This window comes from Taeniopygia guttata, chromosome Z (genome assembly GCF_048771995.1).
Source record: "Taeniopygia guttata chromosome Z, bTaeGut7.mat, whole genome shotgun sequence".
NCBI classification, from domain to species: Eukaryota; Metazoa; Chordata; class Aves; order Passeriformes; family Estrildidae; genus Taeniopygia; species Taeniopygia guttata.
The window spans coordinates 76921430-76935471 of NC_133063.1; the positions used below are offsets into that span (position 1 = coordinate 76921430).

The 14042-nt window shown below is 38.0% G+C and overlaps 1 protein-coding gene across 1 annotated transcript in view; it reads left to right on the forward strand.

Moving 5' to 3' along the window:
- LOC116806640 (3'-5' RNA helicase YTHDC2) overlaps positions 1-14042 on the forward strand; it is a 43225-nt gene that overhangs the window by 11598 nt on the left and 17585 nt on the right. Inside the window, exons 9-24 of the mRNA XM_072922616.1 lie at positions 435-583; positions 985-1120; positions 1471-1597; positions 2572-2637; positions 3410-3588; positions 3740-3836; positions 3913-4000; positions 4100-4180; positions 4622-4704; positions 5633-5738; positions 5876-5995; positions 6349-6621; positions 7126-7252; positions 7696-7901; positions 8587-8782; positions 9907-10016. Of these exons, the coding sequence (XP_072778717.1) occupies positions 435-583; positions 985-1120; positions 1471-1597; positions 2572-2637; positions 3410-3588; positions 3740-3836; positions 3913-4000; positions 4100-4180; positions 4622-4704; positions 5633-5738; positions 5876-5995; positions 6349-6621; positions 7126-7252; positions 7696-7901; positions 8587-8782; positions 9907-10016 (2144 nt within the window). The remainder of the gene's footprint in view (positions 1-434; positions 584-984; positions 1121-1470; positions 1598-2571; positions 2638-3409; positions 3589-3739; positions 3837-3912; positions 4001-4099; positions 4181-4621; positions 4705-5632; positions 5739-5875; positions 5996-6348; positions 6622-7125; positions 7253-7695; positions 7902-8586; positions 8783-9906; positions 10017-14042) is intronic.

The window sequence follows — 14042 nt, forward strand, 5'->3', positions numbered from 1 at the left end:
AGTTCAGTTAGGACCCTGGTGTTTTCTAAGGTTTCTTCCACTTGTGTAGAAAAGTAAGTTGTTACATGCAGGGACTGTATCACTCGTCTTCAGAATTCCATTTGTGGAAAAAGATCTGGTCTGAGATTGTGTGGAAGGTGATTACTTAAGGAACATACTTTGAATGCAGTAGTTGGGAATAACGGAGGTTTTGGGGGGTTAAACACCAAAGTGTTGGGTTTTACCTTGTTTTTGTAGCCCTTGTTTGCAGTGGTGCCCTTTGGGTACCCTTAAATATGTCATTTATGTTGGACTGGTAGTAGCATTCTGGACTAAATAAAAGAGGTTGAATAGGTAAAACTTGGTAAAACCTGCTGTAACCAACTTTTTTAGTAGAAAACAATGGATAATAAATATGACTCTAAAACTTTCTTGGGGAATACTTTGCATTCTAGAAGAGAAACAGAAGAACACTCTTGCTGAGTGGTGTTCAGCTCAAGATAACACTAACAAAGGGACATCTCGGAGACAAAAATCAGTTCCAAGGACAAATGAGGAGTACAAATGGTTGGATGATGGTGGTGACACAGTATTTAATCAACTGGTAAGTTTTTTCTTTTGTCGGAAGAGATGTTTATATTTGTGTTGTATTCTAGCCATTTAAAATCTGTTTTCTACAGTTGTGTTGAGTCTCTCAGGACAGTAACGTATTTTAAAGATTACTTGATTAGGATGAACTGCTCTAGCTGAAGTGTGCTCTTCAGACAGGGTGGTTGCGCACAGCTTTTCCTCAGATCAAATGGCTCGACTGCCATTGTGTTTGTACTTGCATATGACAAAATCAATGCATTAACTGATACCTGAGTTAGGTATATCTACACTGATATATTTGGGTTTCTGTTGCTGCTGGGAAAAATAACCATTCCAGTTCTTTGTGGGTAATGTATAAGAATAAAGACAACTCTTGGAAGAGATTAAGCTTTCAATATTGTTTTTTATCTTCAGACTGAAAAAGATGTGAATTGCCTTGAACCGTGGATAGTAAAAGAAATGGATTCCTGTCTTTCTGACATCTGGTTGCATAAAGATATTGATTTGTTTGCTCAGCTGTTAAATCTTATTTTAACTGAGAATGTCAGTGGTAAGTTTCATGTGTTATTACATTAAAAAAAGCAACCTCAAATTTACTTAGATTTTTATGGCTACTTTTATCTCCAGTTTCAAATGGTGTTACCTTTGCATTCTGATGCCGACTGAAAAAATGATAGGGCTAGCAGAAATAATGGGTTGTTTAGTTAGTTGTTGTTTTGAAGTATTGACAGAAGTGTGTTTCTAAAAGAGTGTAGAATTCATATGAACTAACTTCAGAGATAAAGTGAGGAAACAAATTCTCTTTGGGCTGGAATTTGAAAGCAATATTTGTACTATATTTAGATGAAAAAATAACATTTCTCTTGGGTTTGCTGGATTTTTTTTTCTTTTACTTTTCAGTTGATTATAGGCACAGTGAAACTGGTGCGACTGCTCTGATGATTTCTTCAGGGAGAGGCTTTTTGAGTCAAGTAGAACAGTTGATCAGCATGGGAGCAAGTATCCACTGCAAATCATCTAATGGCTGGTAAAAACAGAGAAACCAAAAGATAGATTTATGTGTCAGTATAGGAGAGAGAAAGAAAATTGTTTAACATCTAAATTAATTTGCTAACTTATCACACTGCTGTAAGAACTATAGATTTTGACAGCCTCAACAATTTCTAACTCCTGATAATCACATTGTTTTCTGTAAATTCTAAATTGAATTCTTAATTACATGGTCTTGATTATGAGCTATAAACTTTGTTTCAGTAGGTCTTAATTAAGATACTGGTTAGCAGAACAACTGTAATCTACTGAATTGGACCACAATATTGGGCAATTCCTATTTTCATGGAGTTACCCATATCAGAAGATCTTTCTGTTATGTTTCTAAATATATTGTAGCATGTAAAAATATTTGTGAATCTGTAGAAACTCAGGTTTTGTGGTCATAGATTACGTCTTCATATAAACAGGGAAGTACAGTAAATAATTGTTGTATGGAATGATAAGAATTAGGATTCCATGGGTCTGATATTTGGTACTAACATTTGAAAAAACTTGGGAAGGAATGCAGTTTAAAGATAAAACAGTGAACGGCATCGTGAGGAGGACAGCGTCTGAAAGACATGAAATAGCCAAATGTTATGCCTGGGGTGTGACCTTTTGAGATGACTTCAAGGATACTGCAAACAGGCAGGTCTGATCTCTGCACCTTGCTGTGGACTTTTTAAAGGAATGGCGCTTTCTTCCTCCTCACTTCCTTGTGCATGTTTGCTCCTGTGTAAAACGGACATTCTTTTGTGGTAAAGAACTGTAGTCACCTAAAAGTCAGATAGCTGTTAACACCTATTCATGCGCTTTCAAATGGGAAGTTGCAGATCCAGCAATAACAGTACGGATGTCAGTACAGAAATGGGTACAAAAGTCTGGTGTCAAGTGCCTCTCCTGATGCGCTCTTCATATTCATCTTTTGAAGTGAAAAGTCTAATAAAAATACTTGTGCAACTATTTCAGGATGGCTGTGGACTGGGCTAGGCACTTTGGACAGATGGAGGTTGTTCATCTGTTGGAATCCTACAGGTCAGTTGTAACTGTTTTGCAGAATCAGTTGTATATGATATAGAAAGAGTTGTGATGGGAAATTTGAGGTTTGTGTTCTTTTAATCAGAACAGGTTTTAGCTTTTCATGGTCTAAAATCTGGACTTAATGGCAAGACTTCTTTTTAAGAATAGGAATATTTCAAAAAATAAACAGCAAAAAAGTTCGTACTCAGTATCATATTGTTTATGTTTGCACAACTTGCTAATTCTATACTTTTCACATGCTTACTTTGGAAACAAATCTGTCATGTGTTTTTATTTATACTTTTTATATGCAATAGGCATATTAAAGAAAATTTACAGAAGTAATGTGTACACTAGGCCATTCAAGAATGATATTCTGATTAACTTACAGTTATCGTACTTGAGGTAGTGTTTTGTAAAGCTTATCTCTACTATAATTTCTCTTAGTGTAGTTTCTGCTAGTGGGAAATTTTTGGAGAACACGTATCTCTTAAGTATTTTTACTTGAACAGATAAACGAGAAGTATCTTTATACTTTCCTTTGCTTATGGTTGTGTTTCAATGAAGTTGAAGAAAACTAAAGTTAACACTAATAAATAAAGTGGCATCCTTCACTGGGTTAACATTGAAATCAGTAAACAGTAATAGTATGGTGATTCCCTTCTGCTACACTTAAACATCAGAATTCAAGTCCAATAGTCATATTGGTCTTGAACTAACTTTGAGTGGATGGCTCAATGCAAACCCGAAGGGGCAGCCTTGATTCTGGTGTATTTTCCTGTTACAGCGCTTCATTCGGATTTGGAAACGTGGATGAAAGTTCCCTGGTCCAAAAAAGTGCTAGTGACCTTAGTGCAGAGGACAGAGAGCTACTGACAGCTTATCATCACAGTTTTGATGATGAAAAAGTGGATCTGGATCTGATAATGCACTTACTTCACAGCATCTGTCATAGTTCTGATGCAGGTAGGTAAATACCTAACCAGTGGTTGTGGATTTGGCTTCTGATGAATCGTGCTCTTTTTTCAGCAATCCACAAACGTTAAAACCTTCTGAGTGCTATTTGACTTGTATTTGAATTTTCTGTTTAACTTTGCAAACCCACTTCCTTTTTTAGGATCAATTTTAATATTTCTTCCTGGGTATGATGAGATAGTGAGCCTGAGAGACCGCATTGTTTTGGATGATAAGAGATTCACTGATAATGCTCACAGGTAAAACCTTTAGTTACTGTGGCTTTTCATTGCTTCTTTTAAGGATCCTTAAAATGTTCCTTTTGTCTTGCGTTAGATACCAAGTTTTCGTGCTTCATTCAAGAATGCAGACTTTGTACCAGAAGAAAGTGCTTGAAAGTCCACCTTTTGGCATTCGCAAAATTGCAAGTATTAGAGGACTTTTTCCAATGCCACAATGACCTATTTTGCCATTGCTTTTACAGTTATTATCGTTTTGGTGGTTTTGGTTTTTTTCTTTGCAGATTCTTTCTACTAATATTGCAGAAACCAGCATAACAGTCAGTGATGTGGTGTTTGTCATTGACTCAGGCAAGGTGAAAGAGGTAGGACTGCCATAAATTTTCCTCGTGTGATTCTAAAACACACAGTGCATAAATTTTGGAGAACTTTTTTTTTATTATTTATGACTTTACAGTAAAGTGAAAAAAAGCATTTACTAGCTGAGAGCTGGTGCCTGTCAGGCAACAGTCCTTGCTGAAAAGTTTCAACATGCATTTGTTTTAAGACAAATACTGTAAGCTATCTGTCTAAAAAATCTTGAAAATCTTGAAATTCAAAAATTGTGGAGCATTAAGATACTAGAAAGGAGATACCCTCATTAATTCACTCGAAATTGAGAAGGTACCTTTGTGTCAGAAGCTGCTGTATATATTACTATTTCATACTTTTTAGAAAACTTCTGTTGGTAATCTAAATAACTAGTAACTTGTATTTCATGTACCCTATTGAGTTTTCAGTTTGCATTCCTTTCTTTGTTTTTCTAGAAGTCTTTTGATGCACTGAGTCGTGTTACAATGGTAAAAATGGGGTGGATTTCAAAAGCCAGTGCTATCCAGAGAAAAGGCAGGTAATAAATGCCTCATAGCGGTTTCCATTTTGCAGATATCCACAGTCCTTTATGTTTAGAATAAAGCACACAACATAGTAGCTGTTTCTGGCCTAGTCCAGTGTTGTGTTGCATAGTGGCCAACACTCGTTCTCTGCAGGTGAGTAGGAGTCAGCATGTATTTCCTTGGAATAATCTCCCAAGTTGTAGAAAAGTGACGCTCAGGCATTTCCCAAAGGTCTGGGTTGTTTTCCCCCCATTAATTTGTTCTCCTTCCTCTTTCTCCCACGTTGCACCAGCAGTCACAATGTCCAGTGGGGTGTTTTCACATCATGTCTGTGGGCAGCGGACTGCCTATTTCACTTTCTCCAAGCTATCCATGACTTAACAGGCCATGATTATATTCTTCCCAGCACTGTGGGTGAGGGCTCAGAAGTTTATGTAGCAACAAATGCCTGTTTAATCAATCATATTGGCATTAAGCTGCACGTATGCACATAGATGTATATGACTGAGAGAATTTGCTGTCTCTCATTCCCTCACAAGTTACTTCATCTTTATTCTACCTTTTACTCCAAGCATCACTTCTGTTTAGGGGATGTGAGGGGAAACAATAAAGTTTGCAACTGGTTCCTTACAACAAAAGATGATTGAGATTTGAACTGGTCTTAGGTTAGCAAAAAACCCACAGCACTTTACATTAGATAAGCCTTGTTTTTCTTTCCTCCAGATTTCTCAGTGTTGGCTTAAAATTACAGTAAAAAAATTGCCACACTCTCAAAAATAATTCATGATTAGAAAACTCTCACTTTGCGTGTGACTTAACAACGCTTTCTTCATAGTACTGCCTCTTCTTTTCCATTCTGAGTTTCTGTGTCTTTGTTGGCTTTTGGTTTTGTTTTTAGAAAGAAATCCTCATTTTCACAACCTTCCATATTTTATTTTCAAGGGCTGGGCGCTGTCAGCCTGGAGTCTGCTTTCGTCTCTTCAGCAGGCTCCGATTTCAGAATATGTTGGAATTTCAATCTCCAGAACTTCTAAGGATGCCGCTTCAGGTGCATGTTCAGTTAGAAACTATAACTTTAAAAAATACAATGTCCTCAAACCACACTATTAATTGCAACAAATCATGTGTTTGGCGGCTGCTTCCAAATCTTGGTAATCTTTTTTTGTTCTGCCTTTTACCTTGCAGGAGATCTGTTTGTACACAAAACTTCTGGCTCCAGTTAATTGTCCAATTGTAGACTTTCTTATGAAAGCTCCTGATCCTCCGCCTGCTGTAACTGTGAGAAATGCTGTGCATATGCTTAAGGTCAGAAAAGGAATAGGTTTAGATTGTAATTGTGTTTGATCCCAAATTTGTGGTGTAGCAGTTTACTGACTTCAGTTTGTACTGAAGCTGTTTTTAATTACTTAAGGATGTTTTGAAGTTTTGGTTATTGTCTGTTTTCATTTTGTGCGTAGGGATGTGTTTTTCCATGTCAAGGGAAGAGAGTGCTTCAAAGTCTTGCCTCAGTTAATAGTTTGACTTGCTTCTGTAGTGTTTGGAAACAAGTCTAGTTCATGTCCATTATTCACATCCTTTCTGCTTTCACTGTCAATTGATTTTGTCCACTGTACCCATCCCCCTCTCCTTTATTTGTTTGTTTGTTTGTTTATGAACAGACCATAGATGCCATGGACCCTTGGGAAGATCTCACTGAGCTTGGTTATCACCTCACTGAATTACCTGTAGAGCCACACCTCGGTAAAATGGTGTTGTATGCTGTAGTTCTGAAGTGCCTGGATCCTGTTCTGACCATTGCCTGTGCTCTTGCCTGCCAAGACCCTTTTGTGCTGCCCACGCTGGCCTCCCAAAAGCGTGCAGCCGTGCTGTGCAGGAAGCGTTTTGCTGCCGGAACGTTCAGTGACCACATGGCCCTGCTCAGGGCTTTCCAGGTAGTCTTTCATTTCAGAGAGTACTAATCACAGCACATTCAAGCAAAATGCAGATGCACCAGTTGGATGTAGAGTGGCGGGCTGTGATTAAGTGCTCAGAGAAGACTTTCTTTTTGCCTAGTGCCTTTCCTGTGTAAGGCATTACTTGGCAGTCTGGCTGGTCCACAGAAGAGGGAACCGTTTTTGTAGTATGTTTTGTTTCAAACATTATAAAATTTTGAATGTTCCAACAATGTGCCTCTTTGCATCCTACTACACTGAACTTTGAATCATGATCTTAATGTAATGATCTTTATTTATTGTTTTAACTTGACATAATCATCACTGTAGTGAACACATAAAGAGAATCTAATTGTTGAACAAAAAAAAGAATCTGGTTTGATACATTAACTTTTAGAGTGGGTTTTGCATTCATTTTATTGACATAAATGTAATATTTAAAAAAAAATGCAGTTTTTAGTTTAAGTCCTTGAAATTAATAGGCAAATGTAAAAACATTTTCAGGCATGGCAGAAGGCACGCAGTGACGGCTGGGAGAGAGCCTTCTGTGAAAAGAACTTCCTATCCCAAGCCACAATGGAAACCATTGCAGGAATGAGAACACAGGTGCTTGGCCAGCTTAGAGCCTCAGGTAGAGAAGTTGGAAACAATTTGAACATTGTTTTAAAGTCAAGCATATAGAAATTGTAACAAAAATCATGTTCACTGGTGTAATTTTCCTTAATTTGAAATACACCTTCATGCACGCATTCATGCAGGGTATGGTGCAGATGAGGAATTGTGGCTGCTCTAACTGAAAGCACCCTCATCTCCACATGCCACTGCATTTCATGTTCTAATGAATTATTCCCATAGGAAATGTCTTTATATTGTAGAAAATAGTGGTATTCTGTGTTAGTATGAAACCCCTTATCAGGAAGGATTTCAGTGTAATGGTTTCTTCTTGGTGCTGTTAAGGTTGGCAGTGGTGAAAAATGCAACAAAGAAGTCATTTATTTCACCTTTAGTTTCTGACTCCTTTTGAGAACCAAACACAAGCTAACATGGCACTGTTTTGTCTCTTTCCTTTGTCAGGTTTTGTGAGAGCCAGAGGAGGAGCTGATATTAGAGATGTTAATACTAACTCTGAGAACTGGGCTGTAATTAAAGGTGCCTTAGTGGCCGGGATGTATCCCAATCTTGTGCATGTAGACAGAGACAGCCTGGTGTTGACGGAATCAAAGGAGAAGAAAGTGCGATTTCATCCTACCTCTGTTCTTGGTCAGTCTCAGTATAAAAAGGTAAAGACACTTTGAATTCATAGTTCAAAAAAAAGGGCACTAAAATCTGTCACGTGTTTTAGAAATGTCTTTTCCTATTTGTCAGTACTTTAAAAGCAATATAGGCATTTAACACTACAGCTTTAGAAAACACTGTTCTACCCAGCTGATAGAATTGGAGTTGATTCATTTTTCCATCGTTTCAATTAGTCCTTTCTCTAGATGGAACAAGGCAAAATGACAAAAAAACTGCCCTGCTATAAAATTGTTTTAAAGATATAATGATCCCTATTCTTAAAAGCAAGTTTTCCTCTGAAACTTTTTTTTAACATTTCTTTTTAAAGCAAAATGTTTTGTTTTATCATGGTAGGATAATTTATGAATCTGGTTGAATTCTCTCACGCTTTTTTATGTGCATGTATATTTTTATGTGTATATAATTGTACGTGTATTTAGTTCTCAGAATACAGAATCATAGAATGGTTTGGGTTGTAAGGGACCTTAAAGCTTATCTCATTCCAACCCCTGCCACGGGCAGGGACACCTTCCACTAGTCCAGGTTGCTCAGAGCCCCACCCAGCCTGGCCTTGAGCACTGCCAGGTTGAGGCATCCACAGTGTCTCCGGATAAAATGAGAAATACGTTCAAATTTACATTAATTACAGGTAGAGGGTTTAATAGCCTGGTTTTACCTGCTCTTGCACAGATTGCCCCAGCAAATGGACAAGCTGCAGCCATCCAGGCTCTCCCTACAGACTGGCTTATATATGATGAAATGACGAGAGCTCACAAGACAGCAAACATCAGGTGCTGCTCTGTTGTGACACCTGTCACGGTGGCCCTCTTCTGTGGACCAGCCAGACTGCCAAGTAATGCCTTGCAGGCATCTTCATCCTTTCGAGGTACACTGGAGTCTGGATTTGGGATGTTTCCGTTGCTATACATCAGCGTGGGACATGGAAAACTTATTTTTCAGTAATATTTAATACATGTATTGGCTGATTCTGAAAATAGCGCTGTTATAATTCCTGCAGCTATTCAGGAAGAGTTTGTTGGTTCTGTAAAAAATCTCTCCATTTTGGGATTCCTTACATACTCAAGTCCATAAATACAACCCCACAGTTGTAGGGTCTCAGAAACTGCAGTATAGTTTGTAAGGAAAGAATACAGCCACAATGTCTAATGAGAACTGTAGTACTGGTACTGAGAAGTGTAGTATGCATGTTCTTTTTCTACAGACTACTTTACTTGATACATTGAACCAGATTATTCAAACAGAATATTTTAGAAACAATCAATATGGCAAACAAGTCATGTTGCTTCTAGCTAACACATACATTTTCAAGACATGTTCTACTGATAATTTTTAATTTCAGTTAACTGTACTATTAACTGTGAGTAATAGACAATATATAGAAATGTCCTTCTTTTTTCTGATTTAAATTGAATGGAATTTACTACTCTTGGAATGGAAGCAAAAAGAACTGCTTCTAGTTGTCATAGTTTGAATCAAACTAAAAGTCCAACTTATTTCTAGAGCTTTTCTGTCTTGCTTTTAAACTGTGAACCTTAGAGTAGTGCTCATGCTGATTGAATTGCACTTAAGAAAAATAAAGAATCCTAATTAATAGCTATATGTATAGATTTTTTTTTTCTTACTAGGTCTTTAGATCTGCTGTTTTGCCAGGAAATAGAGGCATGTGTGATTTTGCAAACAGCTTTAGGCAAAAGTTGTATAGTGCCTGTGGATACTGGTGGAGGTACATGAGTTGGGTCACATCATATTAATACAGGTTTTTACACAGTAGGACCTTCAGCAGGTCTGGCTTGATTGCTGCTATCTGGAGCAAAGACTTTGCAGTGTATTTGCAGAAAAGAAGAGGTAGTTTTACAAATGCTTACATTTAAAGTCAGTTTTAGAAGGAAAAACATTATTGCTGGTAATACCGTAGTATGCGGGTTTTTGTGTGGACATAATAGTAGAAAAAATATGGAAATGCTAATGCACCTTTTGTCTTTAATTCAGGGGGAGGGGTATCTAATGATAGCAGCGACAGTGAGATGGAGGACAAGACATCTGCTGATCTGGCACTGCTGAAGCTGGATGAATGGCTCCATCTCAGACTGGACCCTGAAGTAAGTAAGAAATTACTCCTGGGTTTGCTTCATGTAGAGGAATTGTAAAAAGATGTGAAAAGGTTTTTGTAACATTTGAGTAGCCAAGAATTTTGTCCAAGAATGTCATGGTCTATTTCAGTCTCTCGAACTAGGTACTCTGTGATTTAACCTTTACTTCACAAGCTCATCAATAATTAAACGGCTTCAATCCCCTTTGGCACAGAGTTGTCTGTCGCCTGAATCCGTGTATTCAACATCCAAGTTGCAGTGTTTCATCACCTATCACCCGTACCTTTCTATTCTTTTACTTGTCAGCAAAAAGAAAGAGAATAATTAGTCACCTAAGTCAACATTGAGAGTGCTCATCCCTCTTCCTCCCTATTGATGTGGGTGTCCTGTCTCTCACAAAAGGGACCAGGAAAGCCTCAGCAATCCAGATGCCGTTGGGTCTGTTTCAAAAACTTTCTGGGCAGTATGATGTTTTATATCTGAGCTTGGCAGTTTTGTCCCTTTCCACACGTCAGCAGATTCTGAAGAGACTGGCAGACAAAAGATAATGGCTGCAAGGGACAGCAAGCTGCAGGTGACAGTGACTGCATAAGGGCCCTTCTGCTCCTTCTGGCCTCCTGTCCTGCCTGCATGGTGCTCCATCAGGCCATAGCACGAGCTGGGATAGCCAAAATCTGAACAGGAGCTGAGAGGACAGTCACATTGGCATATTGTTTTCTTCTTTCTTTGAGAGGATAACCAAAATCAGATCAAAAAAGGAGCACTTGAAGCTGAAGTTGCTGAAAGAAAGTTGCTGTCAGATTTTGGAAGGATAAATTTCAAAACCTCTTTGAAATAGAAGTCTTTATGTCATTGAGGAGCTGTGGCTGTGGTAGGAGGCAGTTTATGGGTCATGAAACACACAACTTTACCAACTCTAATAATAATACTCTCTCTCCTAGACATGTCCAGAAGAGTGATTTTTTTTAAATTTATTGTAATGGAAGCATTTCTGGTAGCAGAATTAGACAATAGTCTTCTGAATTTAGTCATCACATTTGACCAGGTGTCTATGTAAGAAAAATATCACTTAGAGCTCTTTTCCATCAACTATGACTGAAGAGTGCATGAGTAGAGAGGAAGGGCATAAAGCATGAAAGGATTGGGTTTTCTTGAAAGATAAGAAGGAAAAAAAAAAAAGTCTGTGGAATTACAATACAAAGCTAAGTTTATTACCGAGCTAAATGAAATGTTTCCAAAATTACCTTGCACCCAAGGAAAAGAAAGCAAATTAACATCTTAATTTAAATATGGATTATTCCCCTTCCCCAAGACCTTAGTCTTGCCTTTAATTGTGGGCCCTGTTTATATTAGAATGCCAGGTGCTGCCTGATATGGAAAAGACAGGGTTCTCTTACCTGTTTCAGTAACAGATGATGGTGTTAGTAGAGTACTGCCACCTTCCTTGCTTTTCTGTCCAGGAAAGTCTTTTGATTTCATACTAGGAAATATATTTTAGACAAAACTTAAGTCTGGATGAGGTTTCCACAAGAAATTTCATATTGTAAGTTTGGATGGGGTTTCCATAAGAAATTTCACATTTCAAACACAATCTTTGGCACAAAGACTTAGAAAAAATGGAAGAAGGAAGGTGTATTTACAGTACTGTTTTATTTCACAAGACATATGTTTCTGCAGAAAATCTCTGCTTCACCATCACTGAACACACTTGGGTTTCCACAGAGGAGTGTACACACTCATGTTGTTCTTGGAAATAAGAACTAGTGGCTTTGAAGTCCTGGCACTGGACCAGAGGTGTTCCAAGGGAAAGTAGCTCCTGAGATCTGTGCAAGCCTGGATGTCAGGTTTGCAAATCAAGTGTTTTGCTTGGTAGGTCTGCTCCAATTGCACCACATTATGTACAAACATAAACACAGCCAGAATCTAGCTGAGAAACATTTTGTCTTCCTTCAAAATCTAAAATCACATTTACACAGTCTCTTTCTCTTTCCTTTGCAAGAAAACATTCTGTCATACCAAATGTTCCCACACTACCGATACTTACTCTTTCTGTTAGTTTTGTTCTCTCCAGAATGGTAAACCTCCTTCCTAATTAGGATCTCCTCACACCAAATACTTTCTTCCTTAGATTCAACCACACTTTCTGTCTCCCTCTTGTGGGAGAAGGACTAAAGTTTTACAGGAGAGGGCAGGACAATATTTGAACCAAATAGCCCTTTTCACACACAGTAATCCTGTTAGTTCACATTTCAGCACAGCTCTCAGCAGTGTGAGCACCAAGCTGTAACACACACAGCTCTGTGCCACAGCAGCCCCAGGCTAAGGTCAGGGCACAGGTGGGATAAATGGAAGAAGAACCCAGCAGAATTGTTACAACCACCCAGTTTGCACACCAGCCACTCCAGCCCGCACAGACGTATCCTCAGGGGCTGTGGCACAGAGCAGATGGCTTTCCATTCACATTTCCTGCTGTTCTCATCACATGGCTAGCCTTAAAAGGATTTATTGCTGAGTAACAAATGCACCTATTTTCCTGAATAAACTCCAAAACAAGCATGTTTTAATTTTCCTGCTAAACACAGCCCTACATTACAAATGTCAGGCTTTGTTATTTGCAAAGAAACAGAGAGCAAGAGGTGAAAGTGAGAATAACAAGGTATTGGAGAGATGCTAAGAGATTTCCTTCCATCAGTGCAAACCATGGATGGCAACAGGGATAAAACTACTCTTGACCTACTTTTGTCAGAAAATAAGAATGGAATTCTGCCACTTGACTGTACAGAGATGAGGTGCTGGAACAAGCACATAGGATGAGAAGCAATAATGCATAAGCCTGGTAACATCATCAGAACCAGGATTCAAAAAGACAATTATGCCTGAGGTGTCACAGGTAGGCACGACAGGGTAAGAGAGACAGCAGGTGATAATTTGACTTTGCTGAAATCAGTAGGATTTATGCATCAATCTGATTCAAGGTGTTGTGCTTCAGCATTTCCACAAAGTAAATCTCATGGACTAAAATGTATTGTTTGCTATTTTTATGACAGATCACCCACCCAACTTAGTATGGGAGACTTAAATACTTTGTATTATAAAGCTTCCATGCTAGTATTCAAAAGCTTATTTTGCAAATAAATTGAGGTCAAGCCCCTACAAACCATAAAATGTAGTACATGCTGAAACCTGAATATCATAGCATCTCCTGTGTCATACATATGCCTTGTAAAGTGAATTACAAATATTTTCAGAAATTACGTATCTGCTCTAAAAATGTCAGATCTTGCTGACACTAGAAAAAGCACAGGAAGAGTTATGGGAGCAATATGCCACAGATGAAAATTCTCCAATTAGAATGTTTTGATTAATGCTGCTGCATTCACTAATGAATGACAGGCAAAGTCACAAGGAATTTCAGCAGTCCTGTGTACTACAACCCCTGCATAAAGGAAGTCCCAAACATTTCTGGAGCTTTTCCCTGAGATTTACTAAAATGCTTCAGAAACCAATTGTATCTATAAAGCTGTAGAATTTACCTCAGATACTTGGTTATATAAAGTCATAAGAAATCATACCTCATATTTTCATATGAAAGATCAAGAAATCTTAAAAGTCTCAAAGTTATTAAACTCATTTTTCTTTCTGCAGAACATTGTGCAAGTAAGACAATCTTAAGAGCTAAAATGAAATGTTCAGCTTTAAACCAATGAAGCAAAAGTCTGAGGACAGGGACTACCTGGCAAAGCTGGATCATTATGTTACTCTGCCTACTGAGAAAAGCTTAATTAAAATGTGCCTGCAAAAACTCTCTATTACTTTTTATTTGAAAAGTAAATTATAAAACACCAGAAATCCATAAGTTACTTGTACCTTCCTGCCGCTCAGACAAACTCCATTTACACAAGACTTAACTCTGGATAAGAGATGAGCAGTGAGGAGTTTTTAGTTTATCTGCATTTCACAAGGTTAAATCCCCATAAGGGAATACCAATTTCATACTGTAGCTTTAGCAAGTCCACAACAGCATGCTTAACTATT